At 34.5% G+C, this 23,415-nt stretch overlaps 1 protein-coding gene and 1 long non-coding RNA gene across 3 annotated transcripts in view; one reads left to right on the forward strand and one right to left on the reverse strand.

Annotated features, from left to right (window-relative positions):
- The window catches only part of LOC136034816 (WASH complex subunit 5-like), a 105,879-nt gene that overhangs the window by 37,181 nt on the left and 45,283 nt on the right, over positions 1-23,415 (reverse strand). For both annotated transcript variants that reach the window (XM_065716251.1, XM_065716252.1), the window contains exons 5-9: positions 19,237-19,477; positions 16,291-16,628; positions 13,485-14,007; positions 10,904-11,174; positions 6,642-6,858 (exon numbers count right to left, since the gene is read on the reverse strand). In XM_065716251.1, coding sequence (XP_065572323.1) covers positions 6,642-6,858; positions 10,904-11,174; positions 13,485-14,007; positions 16,291-16,628; positions 19,237-19,477 — 1,590 coding nt within the window. The remainder of the gene's footprint in view (positions 1-6,641; positions 6,859-10,903; positions 11,175-13,484; positions 14,008-16,290; positions 16,629-19,236; positions 19,478-23,415) is intronic.
- LOC136034819 (uncharacterized) overlaps positions 1-23,415 on the forward strand; it is a 39,335-nt gene that overhangs the window by 12,709 nt on the left and 3,211 nt on the right. The gene's annotated exons all lie outside the window — the stretch shown is intronic.

Raw genomic sequence — 23,415 nt, forward strand, 5'->3', positions numbered from 1 at the left:
TTGCGGTTTAGTAACAGTATTTTTAGTAGCAGAAACAGTATTTAGTAACACTCATTGTTCGACATCTCGTATGTTTTCAATTGTTCCTGATCAAGTTTAAAAGCATTGCAATAATATAAAAGACATGAATAAAATAAATGAAAATTAAATCTAATTTAAAAAATAAGACAAAAGAAAGAAGAAAAATAAAAAGGTGTGAATGCGAAGAAAATTCACCTCTAATTTTGATTTTAATGAAGCAGTCATCTGTGGAATCAGTAACCGAAACGTTTCAGTGCTTTAGCATGGATTAGGTTAAAAATGAAGTTAAAGTAAAGGGCAAGATCAAAACTTAGAAAGAGCAGAAACTATCCTGTGAGACAGCCCACCTTCTCCCTCGACCCTCCAGCCTTTGCCAAAGTTTGCCTAGTACTTCATTTATCGTAAGCCTTACAAAAGACTGGAAACAAAAACGTTTTGTTTAGGAGAATTTCGAATAAATAAGTCTCTCACTTCTCAATGCAATAACCAAAAGTATTTTCTATCAGCTTACCTGTGTATTAGAGCATTTATGCTTGAGGAATTGGAGAGAAAGTCAAGCTTTAGCGTTAGGAGTGGTGGGGATGGGGGTAGCGATGAGGGTGACAACCTTCCTTATATACAGGAGAAAATACGATCGTATCAAATGTTTATGTTACTTTTTACTTTCTGCTACTGCTAATAATAGCTCATTGCAGCAACAAGGCACATTAGACCTAAGTCTTTTTACTTGAATTTGAGAAAAAATTTTAACTTAATTTCCTATCCTTTGTGGTAGCATATTCAGGCTTATCTCAAATACGTGTGAGATACCTCCATTTAACCCTCAACTGTTGAAGTGGAAAGTTGTGGCAGCTTCTAGAGTGGAAATGCTAATCCACGAAGCGATAGTTTTTGTTAGTTTTAAATTTCAACTTCGTGTTTTCCTTCCGTAAGAAAAGCAGTGTTTTTCTTAGTCAAATATGGTCAAAAAGGACCCTCAGGAATAAATTAATGAATTTATTTTTACCCACAAATACGACAAGCAAATGCAGAGTATAATATAAAAAGGAGAAAAGGGAGCATAATAGGACAAAAAGAAGGTAAAAAATGACCATAAAAAAAATCCACAATGGACAGGTAACTAAAAACGCTCTGATCTGGGTCGTATGGACCCAAATTATTTTACGTCTTACGTACTAGGCTAGACGCGAGTTTAGCCTTTGCCAACAATTTTCCTGTTGCTTTATCACCAAGACCGGTACAAAAGGTACTTACAGTACCTAAAGTAACCTATCCTCAGTAGTTCCTTTTTCAGCAGCATGTTGTGAACACCGCTCCCTCAGTCAGGAGCAGCAACTGTAATATAGAGACGCTAGGCCTCTTCTATTGAACCGTGCACAATTTGGAACAATCTTACCAGACGAAATTCGTAGGTTTCCGAGTGCCATACTAACGATAAAAGAAAATGTAGCAGTTAGCAACGAGCCGAAGCTAAGGCCAAGCCAATTAAACCGTCTAACAGGTGGTATGGGTATTGTTTCTGTTGTTAATGGAAGACGCTGGCCATAGCATTGAAATATAGAAATTCGCAATTTGATATATTTACGGAGAGACCACGGTCTGCCAGTGCCGGCCACGAAGTTTTGAAGTTTGGTTGGCTGACAAGAAGCACATCATAGGCATAAGAAATGAAACTTATGATAGTGTCTACAGAGAATAGAGACGTCCAGATAACACGCAAAAAACTAGCAGAAACACATTTGAAAATGTAGGATGATTGGATACTACCTTAGCAAACACCTTTTAGAACCTCGATGTCCTCAGATAACGCATTTGACCATTTAAGTCAAATTAAATACTGACGGTCAAATTACCAAAAATTAAGCACCGAAGTTACAAACCAATTTACTTCCTTAGGAAGAAATGAAACATAACTTGCGAATAAAATACGTTGTCGAAAGCGCTGGGGATGTCTACCGCACAAAGATATAAAGGACGCTTCTCTTTTACCACCTCTTCCATCAAATTCGTCAGAATATAATGGGCTTGATTGCAGCCCATACCCTTACGAGAGCCCATGCGTGAAATCGCGCTTACTAGCAGGATCCGGAGAAAGAATATACTCTTAATGAAAAAAAACCGTAATCGGTCTGAACCTGACGAAAACATTTGGATCTTTCCTATTTTGGGTATAGACGCCACAAGACCGCTAGGGATGCCATCAGACACCAATGATTGAAAGAGAAACATTTGGAAAAATAACTGAATATGTGATACAAGTAACGGGCAATCATACTTAAAAAAAAAAACTATAAGAAAGACCAACTTGATCTAAACTGCCAGTTTTCTTCACACTCAATAGAGCTTGGGTAATCTCGCTTGTCAAAACAGAAAAAAAGCACTCTTTGAAATTACTCTTCATGTCTGATGACCCATTTTTCCGAGCCAAAAATCATGCTTTGCACAGTTGATAGCTTTTAACCATGATTTCTTGTCCTTTGCAGCATCATGGCCGTCAAGATAAGCTCGGCGTAGCAACGATTTATATTCACGTTTGATTTTCCGATTCATATAATACACTTGTCCTGCCTTCAGTCTAACATATTCAACCCACATGGATAGCCAGAAACCTTTTTAGCTTCAGGACATAGGTTCCATTAAGGTTTTCGAGTCCCAACCCGTATTTTTCCGCAGGAACAGCGGTGCTCACTGAAAATCTGTGACATTGCACTACGTTGTTGTAATTATCGTTCAAGAGTGTTCTTGCGTTCGGGCAAAGGACAGAGGTTTGCAGCAGTTGGTATGAGACCTTGGTAACCAAAAGTAGGGATCATAGAGTAGTCCAATTTCAGCGTTTCAAGTTCCCAATTTAGCTTACTGTACCACTTCTGGTAGATGTGAACGAGAATTAACTGTGCAAAACAGGGACTAGATAAACGAGACAGGAAGATAATGGTCCTCAATTTTGTCACCATGGACGTGGACACTCGAAGCGAGGAAAGAATAAGACGTAATTACGTTGTCTACATTTGACCTGCTCGAGTCTCTATCATGAATCTAAGCATAAGTTTAGTCCTTACCGAGTAGCATGCACAGTAGTTGTTTTTTCAGCACTATCGCACAAGTGGGGCTCCAGGCTGGTATAGCTGGAAGGCCAATATAATCATGAGTGCCCATTTGCGCGAATTTTAGCTTATCCAAGAGGGCTTCTAGCTCAGACAGACATGAGTTCACACTAAACGCTAGCAAGCAAAGGGCAATAGCATGTATAATGAGTACTTCCATAGGGCATTTGGTCAGGAAAACGGGAGTAACTAACTGCTGACCGTCACTGAATAATAGGGCCTATTTCATATCCCTTATTATGTTTGCTGCAGGAGTTCGCCAGGGTTGGAGGAGGTAGATCCTCTGGTAGAATGATTTGCCAGAGAAGTTTTCGAGCATCTCCCAGGCCCTAAAAATCTGATGCGTACTTCTTGATTTATCATACGGAACGCCCTTGTTGAAGTTTCACCGAATGAAGCTGAGAGCCGGACAGTAGACTAGCTGATTCGTCGCGTCTGCATCCGCCATATTCTGAATGAACACATAATGAATAAGTTATTTGAGAGAATACTGTTGAATAATGCAAGGAAATCATCAGGACCTGCTCTCTTATTCCTTGTAATTTAAAACAGATAGCTCCTGGCTGGTACGTCAATCGCCCCTATTCTGCTTAATTTTTCACAATCGACCACAACAGGCAACGCTTAGTCTGACGGCAACTACTGAAGCACCTTATGAAAAGGGACTATAGGTGACGAATGTTTTAGTAATACATGGCACTGGCAGGCATTGAAATTGGCTAATATAATAGCCCTTAAAAACATTCTGGTTTAAGCCGAAAAAGGAAACCCAAGAAGACTGTCTCAAACTGAAACAGTGTCTACCCGATAGTGCTTCAAAATGGAACCTTTTTATTGTCCATCAAAACTTATTTCAGGCAGTTTTAAATATGTAAGGATTGCCAATATTATTCGATTTCACAACATAGATTTGATGATCTTCTGACAACAATGAAATTCTGAAATTTTGGCCCTAAACCAATTTATGAAAATGTGTTGGATGAAAATTAATGAAATGTTTAATTAATATTAAAAGTCAAGTGTTTAAATCCGATATATATTGAAAATTTCTAAGACAGATAATGAATACTGGTTCAAACTTGAATGACATTCAAGAAAACAATCCATTCTAAAGAACATGGAGCATGGAGACGGTGCCCTTCCACTTCTTCCCCCAGGTACAGTAACTCTGAGGCCCAACTGGAAAATTATGGGATTCAAAATCAGTTGTTTTTTTATGTGTGTGTGTGTTTCAACCGTCATCCTCAGGATAAATTCTCTGAGTCTCCTACTTATGGATTAGAGCTGTGGGCCTGGCTAAATAAATGTTTTAAAACTTTCTTATCATTAAATACATAATAGATGTTGAATAAAAGACATATTTCATTAAGAAAAACGTATTTTTTCATTACTCATTGGTTAAATACCTATTAGAAACAAAATAAATAAAGATGTATAAGGAGTAGTAGTAGTAGTAAATAAGACGACACTAGACCCTTAAGGTCCGAACCGGCGGTGCTGATCTCCAAGTTTCTCCAGGTACCCATTAAGAGCTGGTTCGACTCTGGCTGAGCACACAGAGTCACATCACTGACACCCATCCCAAACCAAATAACCGGATACGCCTGGAATCGAACCCGTGCCTCAAGTATATAGGAGAAAAGAAAACGAATCCAAAAGAGAGAATGAAAGGAGGAAAAAGATAGCCAATAAATTTGAAAGAATCGAATTTTTTACTCGGTAAGAATTTTCAATCAACTGGGTAGGAAAATCAGTTGGGTCTTCATCAACTGAGTTTAGCTATTCAGCTCTCAACCCAGATTTGCCTGAATGTAAGTCTTTTTTTTATTTTTAAAAATATAATACCTTAGAAGTATTAAAAATAAGATAGTAGCAATTACAATTAACCAAAAGCAAGAAAAAAAAATGTTTTTTAACATTTGATCCCTTCAAATTCCTAAACCCTATCAAATTCTTTATAAATACATCTTTTTTCGAGGAAAAACCTTTTCCTAAAGGAAAAAAAGGGCTTCCCTAGGACCGAGTTCCAGTAAATAGCGATAAAGACAACACTGGTTTTGCATAACAAAAAAACGTTTTAGTAAGTTGTTAAAAAAGTTTTTTAACAATTAAAAAAAAAATGTTTAGTTTTAAAGTTCGCATTTTAAATAAAATTTTTCATATATATATATATATATATATATATATATATATATATATATATATATATATATATATATATATATATATATATATATATATATATATATATATATATATATATATATATATATATATATATATATATATATATATGTATATATATATATATATATATATATATATATATATATATATATATTTGTTATTGTTGTGCTGAAGATGGCTGTTAGAAATAGGGTCGAAATATCCACTGAATTGAATTCCATTGTCTTGAGAAAAATTTTCTCTATTGTTTCAAGTGTGTTTGCTTACTGAGTTTCCCTCGGAAAATCTAGACCCCCAAAGCAGAAAATTTTAATAAAACTACTAATCTCTCTAATGACAAAACCACATATATGGTTTTATTTTGAGGTTTCAAGTGTTTATATAGTATAGAACTATGAGAGTATTCCGCTTAAATGTGGTATATGAAATGGTGAAAATCTATTGAGTTTATGTTCATCAAACAAAAATCAACAGTTTTACAGTTGTTGTTTTTTGTGAGAAGATAAATTATTTTTTATGAAATGAAGCTAAAATTACTTCTTAAAATTAACATTTAAAGTTATTTGTATGTGAAATAGAAATTGTTCTGATGGTCTTGAAACGGACCATGTTCCAATTTAGAGTTGTTATGCAAAATTCATTGAGTTACCCTTTTCATGACCATTGGTTGTATAGCTTTTTTGATAGTATTTACCTACAGTAACTAATTCATCAACTTAATGACACTTACTGTTAATTTTATGTCAACTTACTTAACTTAACGATTTAACCAGCTAACCAAATTATTATAATTTTAGGAAAATTTTTTAATCCTTTAACTTTCTAACTCAGCAATTAATGGAAGCAAATAAAAACTTTTCGAATAAAACTTAAAAAATAATCTAACTTTAATTAAAAATGAATATGACTAAACTAATTAACGAGATACGCAAAAATTATATTCTGAAAATTACGCAGTTGTTGATGATGGTGATAAAATATAAGAAAGGACAAACCAAAATCAAGTATGTAGTGTGATTTTGTCTATAGCCAATCAATCATAGCAAAGTTTACTATGGGACAAATTAGTCCAAAGACTTTTTAGTTTTTAAATGACATTGCAACACCATGGATTCGCAAATTTGTAAATATACAAACCACTCAATAATCTCAACATAAATACATTAGAGCACCAAAAAGTATATTATCTGGGTGGTAACAACACAGCTCGAATTACGCATCATTTTCAGTAAAGCACAAATATAGTATTATAGAGCTAAATGTAAGAATATGGACAAACAAAATATTTTTGATGGATGCTAAAGATAATGGGTTTGATACTAATCTTGCCTTAAATCTTTCATCAAGCTGAGCAAAATCTCTCTGATGTTCTCGGTCAATTCTCGTTGGCAGCTCCTTCAATTCTGTTTGAAGTCTTATAATTTCTTCAAGGAGGGATATCATCGTCTCAGGAATGACATACAAAACCTTCCTTACAAGTCCTTCAAGCTCTTTGGAATAAAAAGTCGAAACAGATACCATATCTTCACTTTGTGCTTGATTTATTCTGGAAAATATAAAATTTAAAAGACTCTCTTCATTTCGGAAGTACTGTTCTAACCATTTATTCATGAAACATAGGAGATTGCTGAATGTACGGTCAAGAATTTAAATTGCAAATAAAACCCTTGGCAAGTTAGAACGCCAATTGAAAATAAACCTGTACATTTATAATAAAAAACAAGAACTAAGAGCTCATATGGCACTTGTGATGAGGTCGGAAGAGCCAAGAGTCAAGAGCTCATATGATATGATCTCTAGCAAAATTTTAAGAATCAATAGATTGCTTTAAAACGAAAATCAGAGGCTGGTCGGGATTTATAATAAGAGCTCTGAGTCACGAGGTCCTTCTGAATATTAAAATTCATTAAGATCCGATCACCCACTCGTAAGATACCTCGATTTTTTCACATTTTCCAAGAATTCCGGTTTCCCCCTCCAACTCCTATCAATGACACCGGATCTGGTCGGGATTTAAAATTTGTTCTAAAGCACAAGATCCTTCTAGATATCAAATTTCATTAAGATTTGACTACCAGTTCGTTAGTTACAAATACCCCATTTAAAAAAAAATCCGAATTACCACCCCCCCCCCCAACTCCACCAAAGAGACCGGATCCGGTTCCGGTTATGTCAGTCACCTATCTTGGACTTGTGCTTATTCTTTTCACCAAGTTTCATCCTGATCTCTCCGCTTTAAGCGTTTTCCAAGATTTCCGTTCCCCCCTAATGACACTGGATCCGATCGGAATTTAACATAACAGCTCTGAGATATGATATCCTTCCAAACATCAAGTTTCATTAAGATCCGATCACTCCTTCGTAGGTTAAAAATACCTCATTTTTTTAATTTTTCAGAATAAACCCTCCTCCCCCAAACTCCCCCGAAGGGATCGGATCCGTTCCGGTTATGTCGACCACGTATCTAGGACATATGATTATTTTTACCACCAAGTTTCATCATGATCCCTCAACTCTAAGCGTTTTTCCAAGATTTTAGGACCCCCCTACCAACTCCCCCCAATGTCACCAGATCTGGTCAGGATTTAAAATAAGAGCTCTGAGACACAATATCCTTCCAAACATCATCAAATTTCATTAAGATCTTTTACCTGTTCGTAAGTTAAAAATACTTCATTTTTTTCTATTTTTTATGAATTAATCGGCCCCCCACTCTCCCCCCAGATCGTCAAATCGGGAAAAAGACTATTTCTAATTTAATCTGGCCCGGTCCCTGATACGCCTGCCAAATTTCATCGTCCTAGCTTACCTGCGAGTGCCTAAAGTAGCGAAACCGGGACAGACACACAGACCGTCAGACAGACCAACAGAATTTGCGATCGCTATATGTCACTTGGATAATACCAAGTGCCACAAAAATACACGTCTAATCGAGGAAATAATAAAATATTTGAACTTACAACAATTCGTTACCACGACTATTTGATATGCCCCTTAAATTTCCGGTTAAATGTGAAGATACTAAAATCGAAAATTAAAGTGTACAAAAACTTGTGATTTATTTATTTACATCTGAAAAACTGCCTCACAAATTACATGAAAAAACTACACATATAAAACTGAATTAAAATTTAGATTAATCGGCTTTCCTTACGTCACACTGAAAACCTTTAATCAAGAGAAATAGCCTTATCCACTGCACTGCCCGCAAGGTATTAAGTGTTTTAATTTATCTAAGAATTCTTTCAAATGCTATGGATAGACGACATATGGGTGGAATATTCAAACCCGAAAACGTACACAAAAATCAGATGGCCAATGGGGAAGGTGCACTTTGGATGTCGAATCAAATTTTTTTTAAAGCACAAATCGAGGCCTATGGTTAATCCCAGGGTGGCTAGAGAGCAGAGATGGCACTACAAATGTAGCGGTTACTATAATATAAAATACTACGGTAGACTAAAAGTGCAATCTTCATCTTCTTTTAGCTGAGACGTAAATGGTATTTTGAAATGTTTTGGCCTAGGTTATACGTTAGAATTTGGAATAAAAAAATATAATTTTTTTTGTAGGTTAGCGTATATAATAGGCAGCGCAAAAGGGATGCCTAAATAAAGAGTGAAGTTCGCTCTATGTGTTATTTTGCTTCGCCGAACCACACAATATGGAAACAGTCGTAGATTTTTTAAAGGAGACTCATTAGATGGAAAAATTGAAAGTTCTAGTCCAATTCTTTAGAAGCTAAAGCCATTGGAAGGCAACCAGCCTCCCTTCTCAAGCCTCTTTTTGCAGCTCACCCCTAAATACACCTGATTTTTTTTAGATAACTATTTTGTTCAAAATAGTTAAAAAGTCCAATAACTCCAATGCCTCCGGAGATGGCATTCCTCCACAGCCCTTGGGGTAATGGTTGAAAGTTATTCAAGTTACCCACTATTTATATGTAGGTATTGTTTGTTTTTTTTTGAATAGAGGCACGTTTGATCTTGGGTCTCAAAAGGGGAAACTTTTAGGGATTGTGAAAGGGAGTTCGAACAAAATCAAAGCACACTACATACATGACAGTTGTCAAAAGAACTAATAAGCTATATCCTAGGAACAGCTTAGGGTATTAAGTTGAAACTTTCAGGCTTACTGCTACTACTATTATTATTGCTCCTACAACTATTATTCAATAACAGTAGCATTAGCTTAAGAATAATATACTGCGACTACTACCCACACTATTACTACTACAACTAGGCCTACTTCAATATATCTCATTGATAAAGTTCGATTCGAAATAAATTTGTGCGAGTTTAAAAACTGACCAGAAAACTCCAGAGAAGAAAACGAATCGAAGCGAGAACTGTACTATTGGAATCACCATAGCTAAAAACTCCACTTAGGGTTATTACATTTCCCATATTGAACAGCAATAAAAATCACTTTTTTCTATTTCAAATAAGATAAAGCGATGTGCCTCCTTTTCTTTGTTTTTTTTTTCAGTCACCGCTAGTAGGGCGCTGAAACACCATCTAGAGGTATTTATCAGCTCATTTGAAAGGAAATTGAAGTATCTAGTGGTTTTTTGCTTATAATTATTCTAAACTTTTAATAATGTTTATTAATTAAAATTTGCATAATCCTCTTTGTTTTTTATTTGCTGTTATTATCATCGTTTCTCTCTTCTTCACGATTCTTCCGTCTTATCATGATTGGCCAGTGCCGTCACAGAAATTATTTATTGACAAGTCTGGCCACAAAATGATCTAACTAGGTCGAAACCTTAAGGGAGAATTCGCATTTTATTTTTCCCAGAGTGGTTGTCAATATGAACATTAAGAAAAAGTTCACATTGTCAGCGCTTGGAAGACAAGCGACAATAGGAATCAATATATACAAGCCGGCTACGTAGCCGTCTAGGGGCCCAGCACATGACATCAATAAGAGCCTCAAATTGTCCACAGTTAGAAGACACACTACAATGAAAATCAATATATATGAGCCTGACGCGCAGCCGTGCTGGGGCCCGGCCCCAAAATCGACTACATAGTTGTTTTTCTTAAAACTAGCATATTGACATTTCTGACCAGAAACAATATAAAATAGGTTATAACTTTAAGGAAACTTTTTTATTTTTCCCAGGGTGGTTCCATCAAACCTCTGGTGACGCACCACGAAGATACTGGGGTTAGAAGACAGGCGACAACGAGACTCAGTTTATACAAGTCTGCCTCGTAGCCATGGCTTGGCGAAGTAGCCGGCGGGCAAGTGCAAATTATTACATATGTATGTCTATATATATTTTACTAAATATGATTCGTTTATTTTCTTTCTTTAACAGGATGTAATCCGAAAATGCACAGCGTTCTATTTTTTCTTGTCTCTTTTTTTAGTAATAAAATAAGTCGTTTTACGAAATGCAAATTAGCGTGTCATAATGACAGAACAATAACCTGATCTAGCAGATTTTTTTTCTTATGATGATTCAATAGTTTGTTAAAAAAAAAATCCTATGAAACTTTATAAAGTACATACTTAAAGTTTTTTTATATAGCTATTTTCCCCTGTTCCGTCCCCAAAAAAGTGAAGTACAGTTGTGTTCTTACCTAAGTAGTGGCTGTTCCATTGCACTGGAGAGCTTAAGAAACGTGGCCCTTAATCGAGATATAGTATTCGGGTCCTTCTTGGCCAAAGTCTGCATTTTTGGTACAAAATGGTTGATATGGTCTCCCCAAGCATATGAGAAGTCTGATATTAGCTGAAGAGTAACAATTAGATTATCACTGATATTGATAATTCGGATCATTTGTTTGACAGTTGTTCCTATGTCTATCATGCACTGACGGATATGCGGATGGGAATCCACTTGATTTAACTCTAAAAAAGAAATCTAAAGTCGGTAGAGATTCTTTAGCTCCTAAAGTAGGTCTAATTTAAACTGGTAACATCATACAAGACATAGAGACAGTACATAGAGACGGTGATTCGGATTCAGAGACGGTGATTCGGTGATTCGGATACATAGAGACGGTGATTGATTCAGAAAAAATCTAAAGATTTTTTCTCAATCAAGCTCTTTGAAAACGAACCAAAGACTGCATACAAGCGAAAGACTATATAAATGTGATTCTGTTTTTTTGAATTTTTTTCTTGAAACTTTTTATTATGACGATTTATTTTTTCATGAAGCTTGTTACAAGTTAATATTTTTTGTGCGTCAAAACTTGTTCCATATTTCTTTTCATGAAACTTATTGTATGGTGATTTTTTCTTCGTGAAACTTGCATTATGTTGATTTTTTCGTTCGTAAAACTTAATTTATCATGATTTTTTTTTTAATTTTTTTTTGTCAAACTTCTCGAATGTTGTTTTTTATTCTTTGTGAAACATGATCCCATTCCTCGTTGCTTCCAAAATAATTGGTTTTTACGGTGAGAAGTTATTAGCTTGTTCAACAACCCTCACCACTTGTCAGACGTATAACCGTCAGTTGCGGCCTGAGAGAGCCAACAGGGCAACCCTGGTAACTTCTAGGGCATACAGCAGGGGGGGTTCAAAAGATTTTTTAAAAATTTGAGCAGGGTTGCCACGGGTGACACTTTCGTGCCACTTTTTTAAAGTGGCACTTTTCGGGAAATGTGGCACCATTGTGACATTTGTGTTTAGCAAAAGTGGCATTTTTATTCAAAGTAGCCCTTTTTACCAAAAAAAAAAATCGAAAAAAAGGAAGGAAAACTGTCAAAATAGAAGCATCGATAGCCTTTTTACTTTCATTTTTCCATCTCTCTATACCAGCTAATAGCATGTGAAAATGTAATTCTGGCTGTACATGAAAACAGATTGAGAATTCACACTTCCTATGCAAGTAACAAGTGAACAGCTTCACATACCTAGGTAGTATTATTAGTAAAGATGGTAGGTGCAGTGAAGATGTTAAAAGTTGAATAGCCAAGGCCCAAGGTGTTTTTTTTTACAGTTTAAATTTTTTTTTGAAGAATAGGAAGATAAAATTGCGAACCAAGATTAGAATATTGGAAGCGATAGAGATGATAGTGGTCTAGTATGGTTCTGAAGCGTGGGCGCTTCAAAACCAGAAGAGGGTGTGCTGGTTGTTTTCCAGAGAAACACTGAGGACAGTGGTATTAACGATGCATATCGAACATGGCATGGGCGCTCCAACGAGCGGATGAAGATTTGCTACATGTTTTCCAGGGAAATTGCCGATGGATTGTTGTGGGTACCAGCTCACTAACCACGTTTCAAACAGTAGGCTGTACGAAAAATGTGGTTCAACCTCTTTTCAAGGGCTATAATGAGAGAAAGGATGAGATGGCGAGAACACATTCTGCGGATGAAGGCTGACCGAACGCCAAAGATTGTCCTTGTCGGCCAACTGTCTAGGGCCAAACGAAAAGCAGGTCGTCCCCGAATGTGATGGAAGGATGTCTTAAGGGCAGACTTAAGGGAAATGGAATTTTCTAGGGAGGATATAAAGAGGGAAGCTTTGAACAGATATGTTTAAGGAGGAGGAACAGACATAGCGTTTTTTAAAGCTAAGAACAGCCGTACTTTACGTCAGCTTTTGGACTAGCATTTCTTCCTAGATTAACCTCAAATAACCTTTATGCTAAATTATTAAAGATTCAGAGACTATTTTATTTAATTTTACTTCAATTCTTTTCATATAATAATTCTATCATTATTTTATTTCTAATTCTTTTTTATATTTTCTTAGTTGTTATGAAGTATAAATATTAGGTCGTTTTTTAAGAGGTATGTACGTTAGTAAACTCGAGTTATGGCAGTTGATGTATTTGTTTGTTTATTCTAAATAAAGCTCTTGTTATTGCTATAATTAGTTTGTCTCGTGATAGTAACGAAAGTTTTTAATAAAGGGTTTTTGAATTTACTCACTATAGAGATTTAAGCTCAGTCCAGCTCACACTAACTCACTTAACATACTGATTAATGGCTTGGCCAAACAAATTTTCTTTGCTGAACGTCCATGCACTACGCGTCAAAAATATTTGCTAAGAACACACTGCCTTTCTGCAAAAAAGCAGACTTACCATTCACAGACGTAAGCTTTAGAAAACGTTGGAAGAAAACACCATTGCCCAGCCCTATAGCAGAAAAATAACTCTATTACGCTGATATATATGATCAGTTTATAAGACATAAGTTTACCTTGTACTTCTTCAACAGCTCTAACAACTTGGGTCAACTTTCGGCTTGTTCCGGAGACATCTTCCAAACTAATTTGTTTCAGTTCTTTTGAAACTTTCATAAACCATGCGGCCAGATTTTCATTCTTCTCCAGCTTTGTCAAAGGCTTCTTCCCTGAATATACTTCAGAGAGCTCTTCTAAAGAAGATATACATTCTTTTTGCAATCTTTCCAGCTCCACAGTTTTATTTTCAAGTAACTGTCCCAAAGTCTCTTTAATTTGAAGCTCTAATTCTGCTGAGTTTAGAATCAGTTCTAATATATTTTCACTGGAGATTTGGTTGGCTACAATAAGGTCTCTCAATTTTTGAACATTTTTGGAACTTAATCCTATTTTTCCTTCAGAAAGAACATGCAAAATAAGCCAGCGAAGTGTTACATTACTATCTTGGAGTAGGCGCAATAGCCTGTTAGACTTTTCAAGCATGTTTTCGGTTGAGTAGAGTCTTTCGTTTAAGGCCACTCGAGTTTGCGAAATCAACTTCTAAAAAATATGTCTCAGAATCAACATTTCAAAGACAAAGTCCATGTTTAGTAGATAAAAGAAACAAGATTTTCTAAGAAAAAAAAGTCCCAAATTGGTGAATGTCGTCACTCACTGGTGAATGTCCGAAACATCTTTTTTTTAAGCCTTGGATTTAGTCAGCGCTGCCAGTCCTTTTTTCACTCTTATGCAAGGTTTGATTGTGACAGGTTAGGATAGGTTTTTAGGAATAGGAACCCATTTCTGAGGTTCATAACATCATTTAGCCTAACCTAATTTTAACTTTTACCATCAAAGCTTGCATAAGACTATAAAAGCTGAATGGCAAAGCTAATTGAACCCAAGCAGAGAAAAAAGACTTTCGGACATTCACCAGTGAATGTCGACATTAACCAGATTTCGGACATTCACAGTAACATATACTCAAGATTCAAAATAATGAACTGAAGACACTCCGCACCCTAGATTTTATCAGCGTAATTATGATTCAATTGCTGAATACGTGTATAGGCAGTGTATAGGTACACAAGAAAAACCTTAGTCGAAACTATTTTCCCAAGCAATTGCACTAAGATCAAAGCAGAATATTGATATACGGCGTTTTATCACATTAGTATACCACAGAATTTAACATTTACAACCTTTTACCCAGAAATTCGTTTCATAGGGAAAGGGGATTAGGAAACAAACATAAATGGGTGAATTTAAAAAAATATAAGTGAAGGAAGAATCCTAGAAATTTTGACTTTGATGGAGGCAGATCCAAGTGTAGCCCTCCATCCTTATATGCCTCCAATATAATTAATTAATGAGCTTAGAGCTAACTATTTCTGTTTTGCAGGGTTCCTCTTTTTCTTCTTCTAAAATCAATTCTATGACCATGTTTCCTCGTTATTTTTCGTTAATCAAGGGTTTGTCTTATTGTCTTTCATTACAGCTTCTCTCACCTTAAATTTTTTTGATTTCAGGTTTTGCTTCCAAATTATTCATTCTCTTTTGTCATTTTTCTTTCTTATTATCATTCTCTGCTTATTAAGACTTCAAAAGGTGTTACTTCAAACTTATAGGAATTCACTGAGCTAGGATAAGCGAAATAAGCCAGGGATATTGTACATTACTGTACAGCCAAAGACCTGTTTCATTATTAAAAATATTCTACTTTTAGAGGTTCTTTGGACAATTAGTTGGACCAAAAACAAAATTCATAATTTTTTCACAAGTTATTTCTCTTCCTTTATCATTTGTCTTCGATACAAAAAAAAAAAAAAAAAAAAAAAAAAAAAAAACCTAAGACAAAAATCAAGTTTAGAATTTATTTTAATAATGTTTTGGCTAATTTTAGACTAAACATACGCTTCCCATATTTTTGGCAGCGCTATCTCGGCATTTTTGCCGGAAAGACTTATTTAACTTTTTAGACTAATTATTTTCAAGCTACATTTTTCAATGCAGAAAACCAAATATTATATCGAAATATACATTTTTCCTGACCCTCGCGGGTTTTTTAAACAATCAAAGAAAAAACACTCTCTATTATGAAACAGATACCAGCATCTTGAAGAAAACATTCCCTATGATATAACAACCAAAGAAAACGTGATTTGACGGGAAAGGCCTGAAGGTTTTTCCTGGCACTTACGGGTTTTCTAAACTATCAAAGAAAAAACACTGTCTATTATGTAACATACCCAAGCATCTTGAAGTAAACATTCCATATGATGTAACAACCAAAGAAAACACTATTTGGCCTGGGAGGGTCTGAATGTTTTTTCTTGCCCTCCCAGGTTTTTACACAAACGAAGAAAAAACACCCTCTATGACATAACAAAAACATGCATCACGAAGAAAATTAATAGCACTTCCGTCTTGAATGAATCGCAGTTAAACTTTCTTAAATCATTAAGAAAGAAAGGAGTAGTGGTTATGTGTATTGTGAAACCAGGAACCCCCTGACTATTAACTTAACGGAAAAACACTTTCACCCTCATCCCCTACTTTCATTGTGTACAACAATATGGATAATTTTCAATATTGGTATAAAATACGGGGTAACATTAAACAAATTTGAAAAAATCAAAAAAATTGCTAACAGGTCAGAAAATCAATAGACACCTAATAAAAATAAAGTCTAAATTTTTCAAAAAGCATCACAAATTATTCAAGAAATGGCAAAGGTACGAATGCACAAAAGCAGTTTCGAGAACTGTTGAATCCTTTTCAACAATTCATCGCAAAATCCCACTTTATTTCCTAAGGATATGAAAGTAAGTTTAGAAGCCTTACTTGTAAACAATCAGCCTGCTTCTTTGAGTAAATCCTCACATTACTTACTCCTACCGTATTAGTTAAAGCAGTTCGAGCAGCTGTATAAGGTTGCCACCAGTCCACCAAGTTCATGCACCATCCCATGTGAATCGGTACAATCCAACTATCAGGCAAAAATCTGTCAACAATTTCTCTCATTCTCGCCGACTGATGATAAAGACATTCTGGCATAAAAAACAAACAGATTGCTAGCATGCCGGCTTGAGTAGAGAGAGCAGCGGTGTGGTGTTCGGGATGAGGAAACGCGCTAGTCTGATTGTAAATATCAGATGAACGAAGTTTACCAATGACGTGATCTTGAATAAAAAAAAAAATGTAAGAAATAAACCCAAAATAAAAATCAGTAACGGATCTGGGAAGGCTGGATCAAGAAATGGTAGGAAACCAGTCCCATGAGTTTAAAGCTATTAAGGATAAGAATCTTTTTTCTCATTTTTTCCGAAAAATTTAGCTTTTGGCAATAGTATCACATCGCAATTTACTACAAAATAGTAAAAATAAAACTTAAATTCTCAAAAAATCCAACTAAGGTCGTAAAAAGAGCAAAAAAATATTTCATTGCTGCTAGGTAAGAGCAACAAATTTAGATTATTGAATACCCGCATATTTTAATACGAAACTTGAATTTTTTTTTTTTCTCGTCCTCGACAATTTCCGACTAAATAGACAAGAAGATTTTAGGAAGCGATACACCAAAATACGGGTTGTTTCTATTGAACTGTTGGAGTACTCGGCGTTAAAATAGACAAGTTTAAACTGAATACTTCTTGCAATAAGTAACGAAATAAAATTTATTTTTAAACCAATATTGTGTGTAGTTATGGTGTTTATAACAAACACAAACCCAGATAGAGAAGGTCATAACTAAGCTGGGGTACCTAAGTTATCACCAACATGGGTGAAGAAGGTTCTTGTCAAGATTATACATCTGCACCCCCCATGGTCAAATATGGCATGGTAAAAAGAGTTAGTCTACTTGTAAGCGCCAAGGAGAGTTAATGGAGCTCTTATTGCAACATTCAAACATGTCGTTTAGATGATGTATGTTAAAAAATACAAGTTTAGCTTTTTTCAAAGGATATTTAATTTTTTGAAGTTTTGGCTAATCAGTTAATAATTGGCTGTAGTATTGGATTGAATTTTAGGCTTTGTTGGATCCAACAAATAATTAAGCGACATAATTAAACCAATAAGATAAAACTACAATTTAATGTCAATGTCTCGTTAAGGTCTGCGAAAAATATGATCCATGGGTAAAAATTACAGCACAGCAAATAGGACTATAATTAAAGGGGAAAAACTTGCATGTCCCATCTTACGTTCGTCATGAAATTAATAAACTCATAAACGGACGCACTAAAGACTGCATACTGCGGACGAACTGTTTACATGTCCAACTAGAGGCACTCAAGATTCTTATCCCTACCACACTATCTTAAACTCGATTAGTCTTCCTACTGGATGCAATAAAATATAAATATAACTCTCCTTCACAGATGTTAGGTTGATTATCAAGTATCAAATTGAGTAAGAAATGTTCGTAGAGCAACCCATGATGTAAAATTTGAAGATACCAACTTGTTATAAGAAAGGAGATAAGTACTAATATTTCGTGAAACAAGGCAAATATACACAATGGAATAATGAAAAAACGGCGAAGAATATATGTTCAGTACATTTACCAACTAAAAAAAAATAGCAAAAAAGGCCAAATTGGAGGAATGCTTTACTCTTCATTACATATTAATATCTTAAATAGATATCAACTATCAAATGAACATCAAGTGGCGGGCAGTTGAGTATCTTTCAGTTAACTTGTTAGCCTTGGGATTATTGTTACCAGGGTTACTTGGGATTATTATTGTTGTTACATAAGCTACATAACATCATAGAAAAAACCGTAAAAACGCTGCCTGTCTGCCTGCAATGCCACTATAAAACCTGCCAAAAATCTACAGTCTGACATAGAATCTGCATGTTGAGCAAAAATCTGCTAATCTTCAACTCCATCAGGTTTGAACATCTTATTCAGCAATTTGGAAAATCCGTCCTAGCCAATAAGAGCCACCGATCACTACTACCTGAACCAGCCCCTCCCAATAGCCGAACTCGGTTACAAAATAAACTTTTACCCCTTTAAGTACGAATTAATCGTTACGCCAACTCATTTGTGCCTTTTTTCACATCAATTTAAATGCTGAGTTGTAGTGTGTGATTATTTTCCAGTGAAAACAAGAAGATGCAATTCAACGAGAACGAGCGAGTAACCAACAGCAATTGACAAAGCATAGGAAGAGCCAAGCTTCTCACAAATCCATAATTCCAGACGGGTTGAACATCCAGCAATAGTCCATCGTGACGACACCTGGAGGCCACGACTAGAGAGCACTATCAACTTCTGGAGCCACAGCAAAGATTAGAATTTAAGCGAAGCTACTTATGAAAAACATATATAATTAAAGGTAATACAAAGAAGCGTTTCCAAGCCAATATAAGATATGTCGTAATTATCATTCTCGATTTATAACCAAGAAAAACAAAATTCGTTTTACATGCTGAAATAAACAAAACTTTTTTTTTCAAAACAACAACTAAAACACTACAGAAAAACGAAAGAGAGAGTAATAAATGTAAATAAAATAACTTAACTCGCATAATTACATAAATATATATATATATATATATATATATATATATATATATATATATATATATATATATATATATATATATATATATATATATATATATATATATATATATATATATATATATATATATATAAATATATATATATATATATATATATATATATATATATATTATATATATATATATATATATATATATATATATATATATATATATATATATATATATATAAACAAAATATACACAATTCACCTATATAATAATTCGGCAAGGCTTCCCTCATAAAATATTCTTCAGGGTATTTGTTTGGCCTCCGTTCACAATATGAGAACCCAGTTGACCTAAATAGTTTGCACACATCATCGACCGAAGAGCAATCACTTGAATCTGCTGAATGACGGTAGTAAGTTACAAGCAACTGCTCCCTTACTTCACCATCAATAAATATGTCAACCAGCAAAAGCATCGTCCCAAATAACCATAAAGCTTCACACTAAAAAAACAACACAATAGCATCAATAAATAGCCAAAACTAACCTATGACAACGGTCAGTGTTAAAAATTTTTTAGTTTTTTTGTTTCTAAGTAGTTTTTTTTTTATCTATTTCAATGGTCAGTTCTATTTTTTCATGATATCATTTTATTTTTTTTAATCTATTCAATCTAATTAATTTTTGTGTTCTATGATTTTAATTTTAATTTATTATTTTCTTTTCGCTGTTTTCTCTGTAAGTACTTTTTCTTCATCGAGTCAGTGACTTGTGTCACTTCCCCCTTTTTTACATGCCAAAGAGCCTTTGAGGGAATAGTAAAGTGAAATATCGCATATATCTTTCAAAATGAATAAATCTTATCCCACCAACTTTCTTCAGTTCGGAAAATATTACTTTCCTGAGAAAATATAAAATAAACCTGCTGTAACATCGTTATGAGATTCCTTGATGTGATTTCAAAAAAAAAAAAGGTCACAAATGCTAATTCTCCCTTCTCTACAATAGGAATTATTTTGTCCCCTGATGCAAGGATGGGGGCGATATTCAGAAAATACACAGTGCCTCACTACTCACTATTATCTAGATTATATATCCAAAAACACTACGAATATATATATATATATATATATATATATATATATATATATATATATATATATATATATATATATATATACTAGCTGTTGGGGTGGCGCTTCGCGCCACCCCAACACCTAGTTGGTGGGGGCGCTTCGCCCCCCCCCCAAGCCCCCCCGCGCGCGTAAGTCGTTACGCGCCATATTAGTTACGCGCCATTGTAGTTGTGTCCCTATGTCCCACCTGTGAATATAGATATATATATATATATATATATATATATATATATATATATATATATATATATATATATATATATATGTTTTTAACTACGTAAAACTTGCGAATATACAACATTCTTTGCTGTCCCGTTGTCTGTGCATATAAATAGATTGTCAGGTTTACCGACTCTTGAACATGCAACATATAATGGTCCATGGGAAAACAATCCGTATTCAGATCTATACCTCATGATTCTAATGATTGCCCTTGAGCTTTGTTGATGGTGATTGCTAATCGACCATTCCCTGAGTCGCCATCGTCATTTATATATCCCCCTGTGCACCCCGGCGTCCCCTTTGTAGTTATGTCCCTGTGTCCCGGTCGTCATTTATATTCCCTGTGTCCCGGTCGTCATTTGTGTCCCGGTGTTCCAGTCTGTGATTTCTCTTTGAGTGTCCCGGGCGTCATTTATATTCCTTGTGTCCCGGTGTCCCGGTCGTCATTTATATCCCCCTGTGCCCCCCGGCGTCCCCATTGTAGTTGTGTCCCTGTGTCCCGGTCGTCATTTATATTCCCTGTGTCCCGGTCGTCATTTGTATCCCGGTGTCCCGGTCTGTATATACATTCGTTTTTTAGTTTTGTTTTTCTCCTTTATTTTTTTCCTTTTTTCTTTTTTTTCTTTTTTAGTTTATTTAGATTTTTAGATTTTTTAGTTTTTTTATTAGTTTTTAGTTTTTTTGTAGTTTTTACCATTTTTTAGTTTTTTTAGTTTTTTTTTTTACTTATGTCCTGGTCGTCATTTATACTCCCTGTGTCCCGGTCGTCATTTGTGTCTCGGTGCTTTGTTGATTGCTAATTTATATTATATTTATATTTATATTTTTTATATTTATTAATATTTTTTTAGTTTTCTTTTTCTCTTATTTTTCAGTTTTTTCCTTTTTTTTTAGTTTTTTCGTTTTTAGTTTTTAGTTTTTTTTTGTTTTTTACCTTTTTTTAGTTTTTTTAGTTTTTTTAGTTTTTTAGCTTTTTTAGTTTTTTTATTAGTTTTTAGTTTTTTTTTAGTTTTTGCCTTTTTTTAGTTTTTTCAGTTTTTTTTTAGGTTTTAGTTTTTTACCTTTTTTTAGTTTTTTTTAGTTTTTTAGCTTTTTTAGTTTTTTTTTCTTTTTAGTTTTTTTTGTAGTTTTTACCTTTTTTAGTTTTTTTTCTTCTTTTGTATTAGTGTGAAATAATTCAGACGTCACATGCGGACAAACACGACGTCACTCGACAGACAGACAGACAGACATAACCCACAAACAACTTATTTTTATATATATTTATTCATATTTTTTTAGTTTTCTTTTTCTCTTTTATTTTTCAGTTTTTTCCTTTTTTTTAGTTTTTTTCTTTTTTAGTTTTTAGTTTTTTTTAGTTTTTTTAGTTTTTTACCTTTTTTTAGTTTTTTTTAGTTTTTTTAGTTTTTTAGCTTTTTTAGTTTTTTTATTAGTTTTTATTTTTTTTTGTAGTTTTTGCCTTTTTTTATTTTTTTCAGTTTTTTTTTAGTTATTAGTTTTTTACCTTTTTTTAGTTTTTTTTTAGTTTTTTAGCTTTTTTAGTTTTTTTTTCTTTTTAGTTTTTTTTGTAGTTTTTACCTTTTTTAGTTTTTTTCTTCTTTTATATTAGTGTGAAATAATTCAGACGTCATATGCGAACAAACATGACGTCACCTGATCCATCCACAGATCCACACACAGACAACTTATTTTTATATATATAGATATATATATATATATATATATATATATATATATATATATATATATATATATATATATACATATATATATATATATGTATGTATACACTAGCTGTTGGTGTGGCGCTTCGCGCCCCCCAAGCACCCCCGCGCGCGTAAGTCGTTACGCGCAATATTAGTTACGCGCCATTGTAGTTGTATATATATATATGTGTGTGTGTGTGTTTTTAACTACGTAAAACTTGCGAATATACAACATTCTTTGCTGTCCCATTGTCTGTGCATATAAATAGATTGTCAGGTTTACCGACTCTTGAGCATGCAACATATAATTTTCCATGGGAAAGCAATCCGTATTCAGATCTATACTGCAGTTTTTTAATGATTGCCCTTGAGTTTTGCTGATGGTAATTGCTAATCGAATATGTGTCCCCGTCGTCATTTATATATCACCCCCCTGTTCCCTTTCGGAGTCCCCGTTGAGGTTGTGTCCCTGTGTACCGGTTGTCATTTATATTCCCTGTATCCCGGTCGTCATTTGTGTCCCGGTGTCTCGGTCTGTTATTTCTTTTTGAGTGTCCCGGTCGTCATTTATATTCCCTGTGTCCCGGTCGTCATTTGTGTCCCAGTCTGTAATTTCTCTTCGAGTGTCCCGGTCGTCATTTATATTCCTTCTGTCCCGATGTCCCGGTCTGTAACGTCATAAAGTCTTCAATGGCTCTGGTGGTGCACCCAGTTGAGGAAGTTTAACTTTTCCTGAGGCGCAACACATACCCATTGTTTCACCATTAAATTTCAAGGCCTTGCAATAGGGACAAATTTTAGACATAGTTCCGAGTTGACCACATCTACTCAAGCTATAATCATCTACTAGGCTGTACCTGAATGCCAGGCGTTAATTTTGACTTTGCTCTTGTGATTCCTCGGCACGCTTTCTTTTGGCATTATCTCTTTGAGCCGCAAGCCTGTTTTTACGTTGTTCTTGTGATTCCTCGGCATGATTTTTTTTTGTATATTCTCTTTGAGCCTCAAGCCTGTTTTCACGTTGTTCTTGTGATTCCTCGGCAAGCTTGCTTTTCTTACTTTCTCTTTTAGCAGCAAGCATTTTGGCATTATTTCTTTGAGCCGCTTCCTCGGCTGTTTCTTCCGCCATTGTAGGATTTATACTAAAATTTCTCTTTGAATTAACTCTTTGAGGAGTTTCCTCGGCTGTTTCTTCTGCCATTGTAGGATTTACTTTAATAAAAATTTCTTAAAATTAAAAATTAATAAAATTTCTCTTTGAATCGCCCCCTTATATACTTATAATGACGTCATATACAAAGCCTTATATACTTATAATGACGTCATATGCGTACAAATACACAAACATACAACTTATCTATCTATATATATATATAT

Source organism: Artemia franciscana, chromosome 13, assembly GCF_032884065.1.
Source record: "Artemia franciscana chromosome 13, ASM3288406v1, whole genome shotgun sequence".
Classification (NCBI taxonomy): Eukaryota; Metazoa; Arthropoda; class Branchiopoda; order Anostraca; family Artemiidae; genus Artemia; species Artemia franciscana.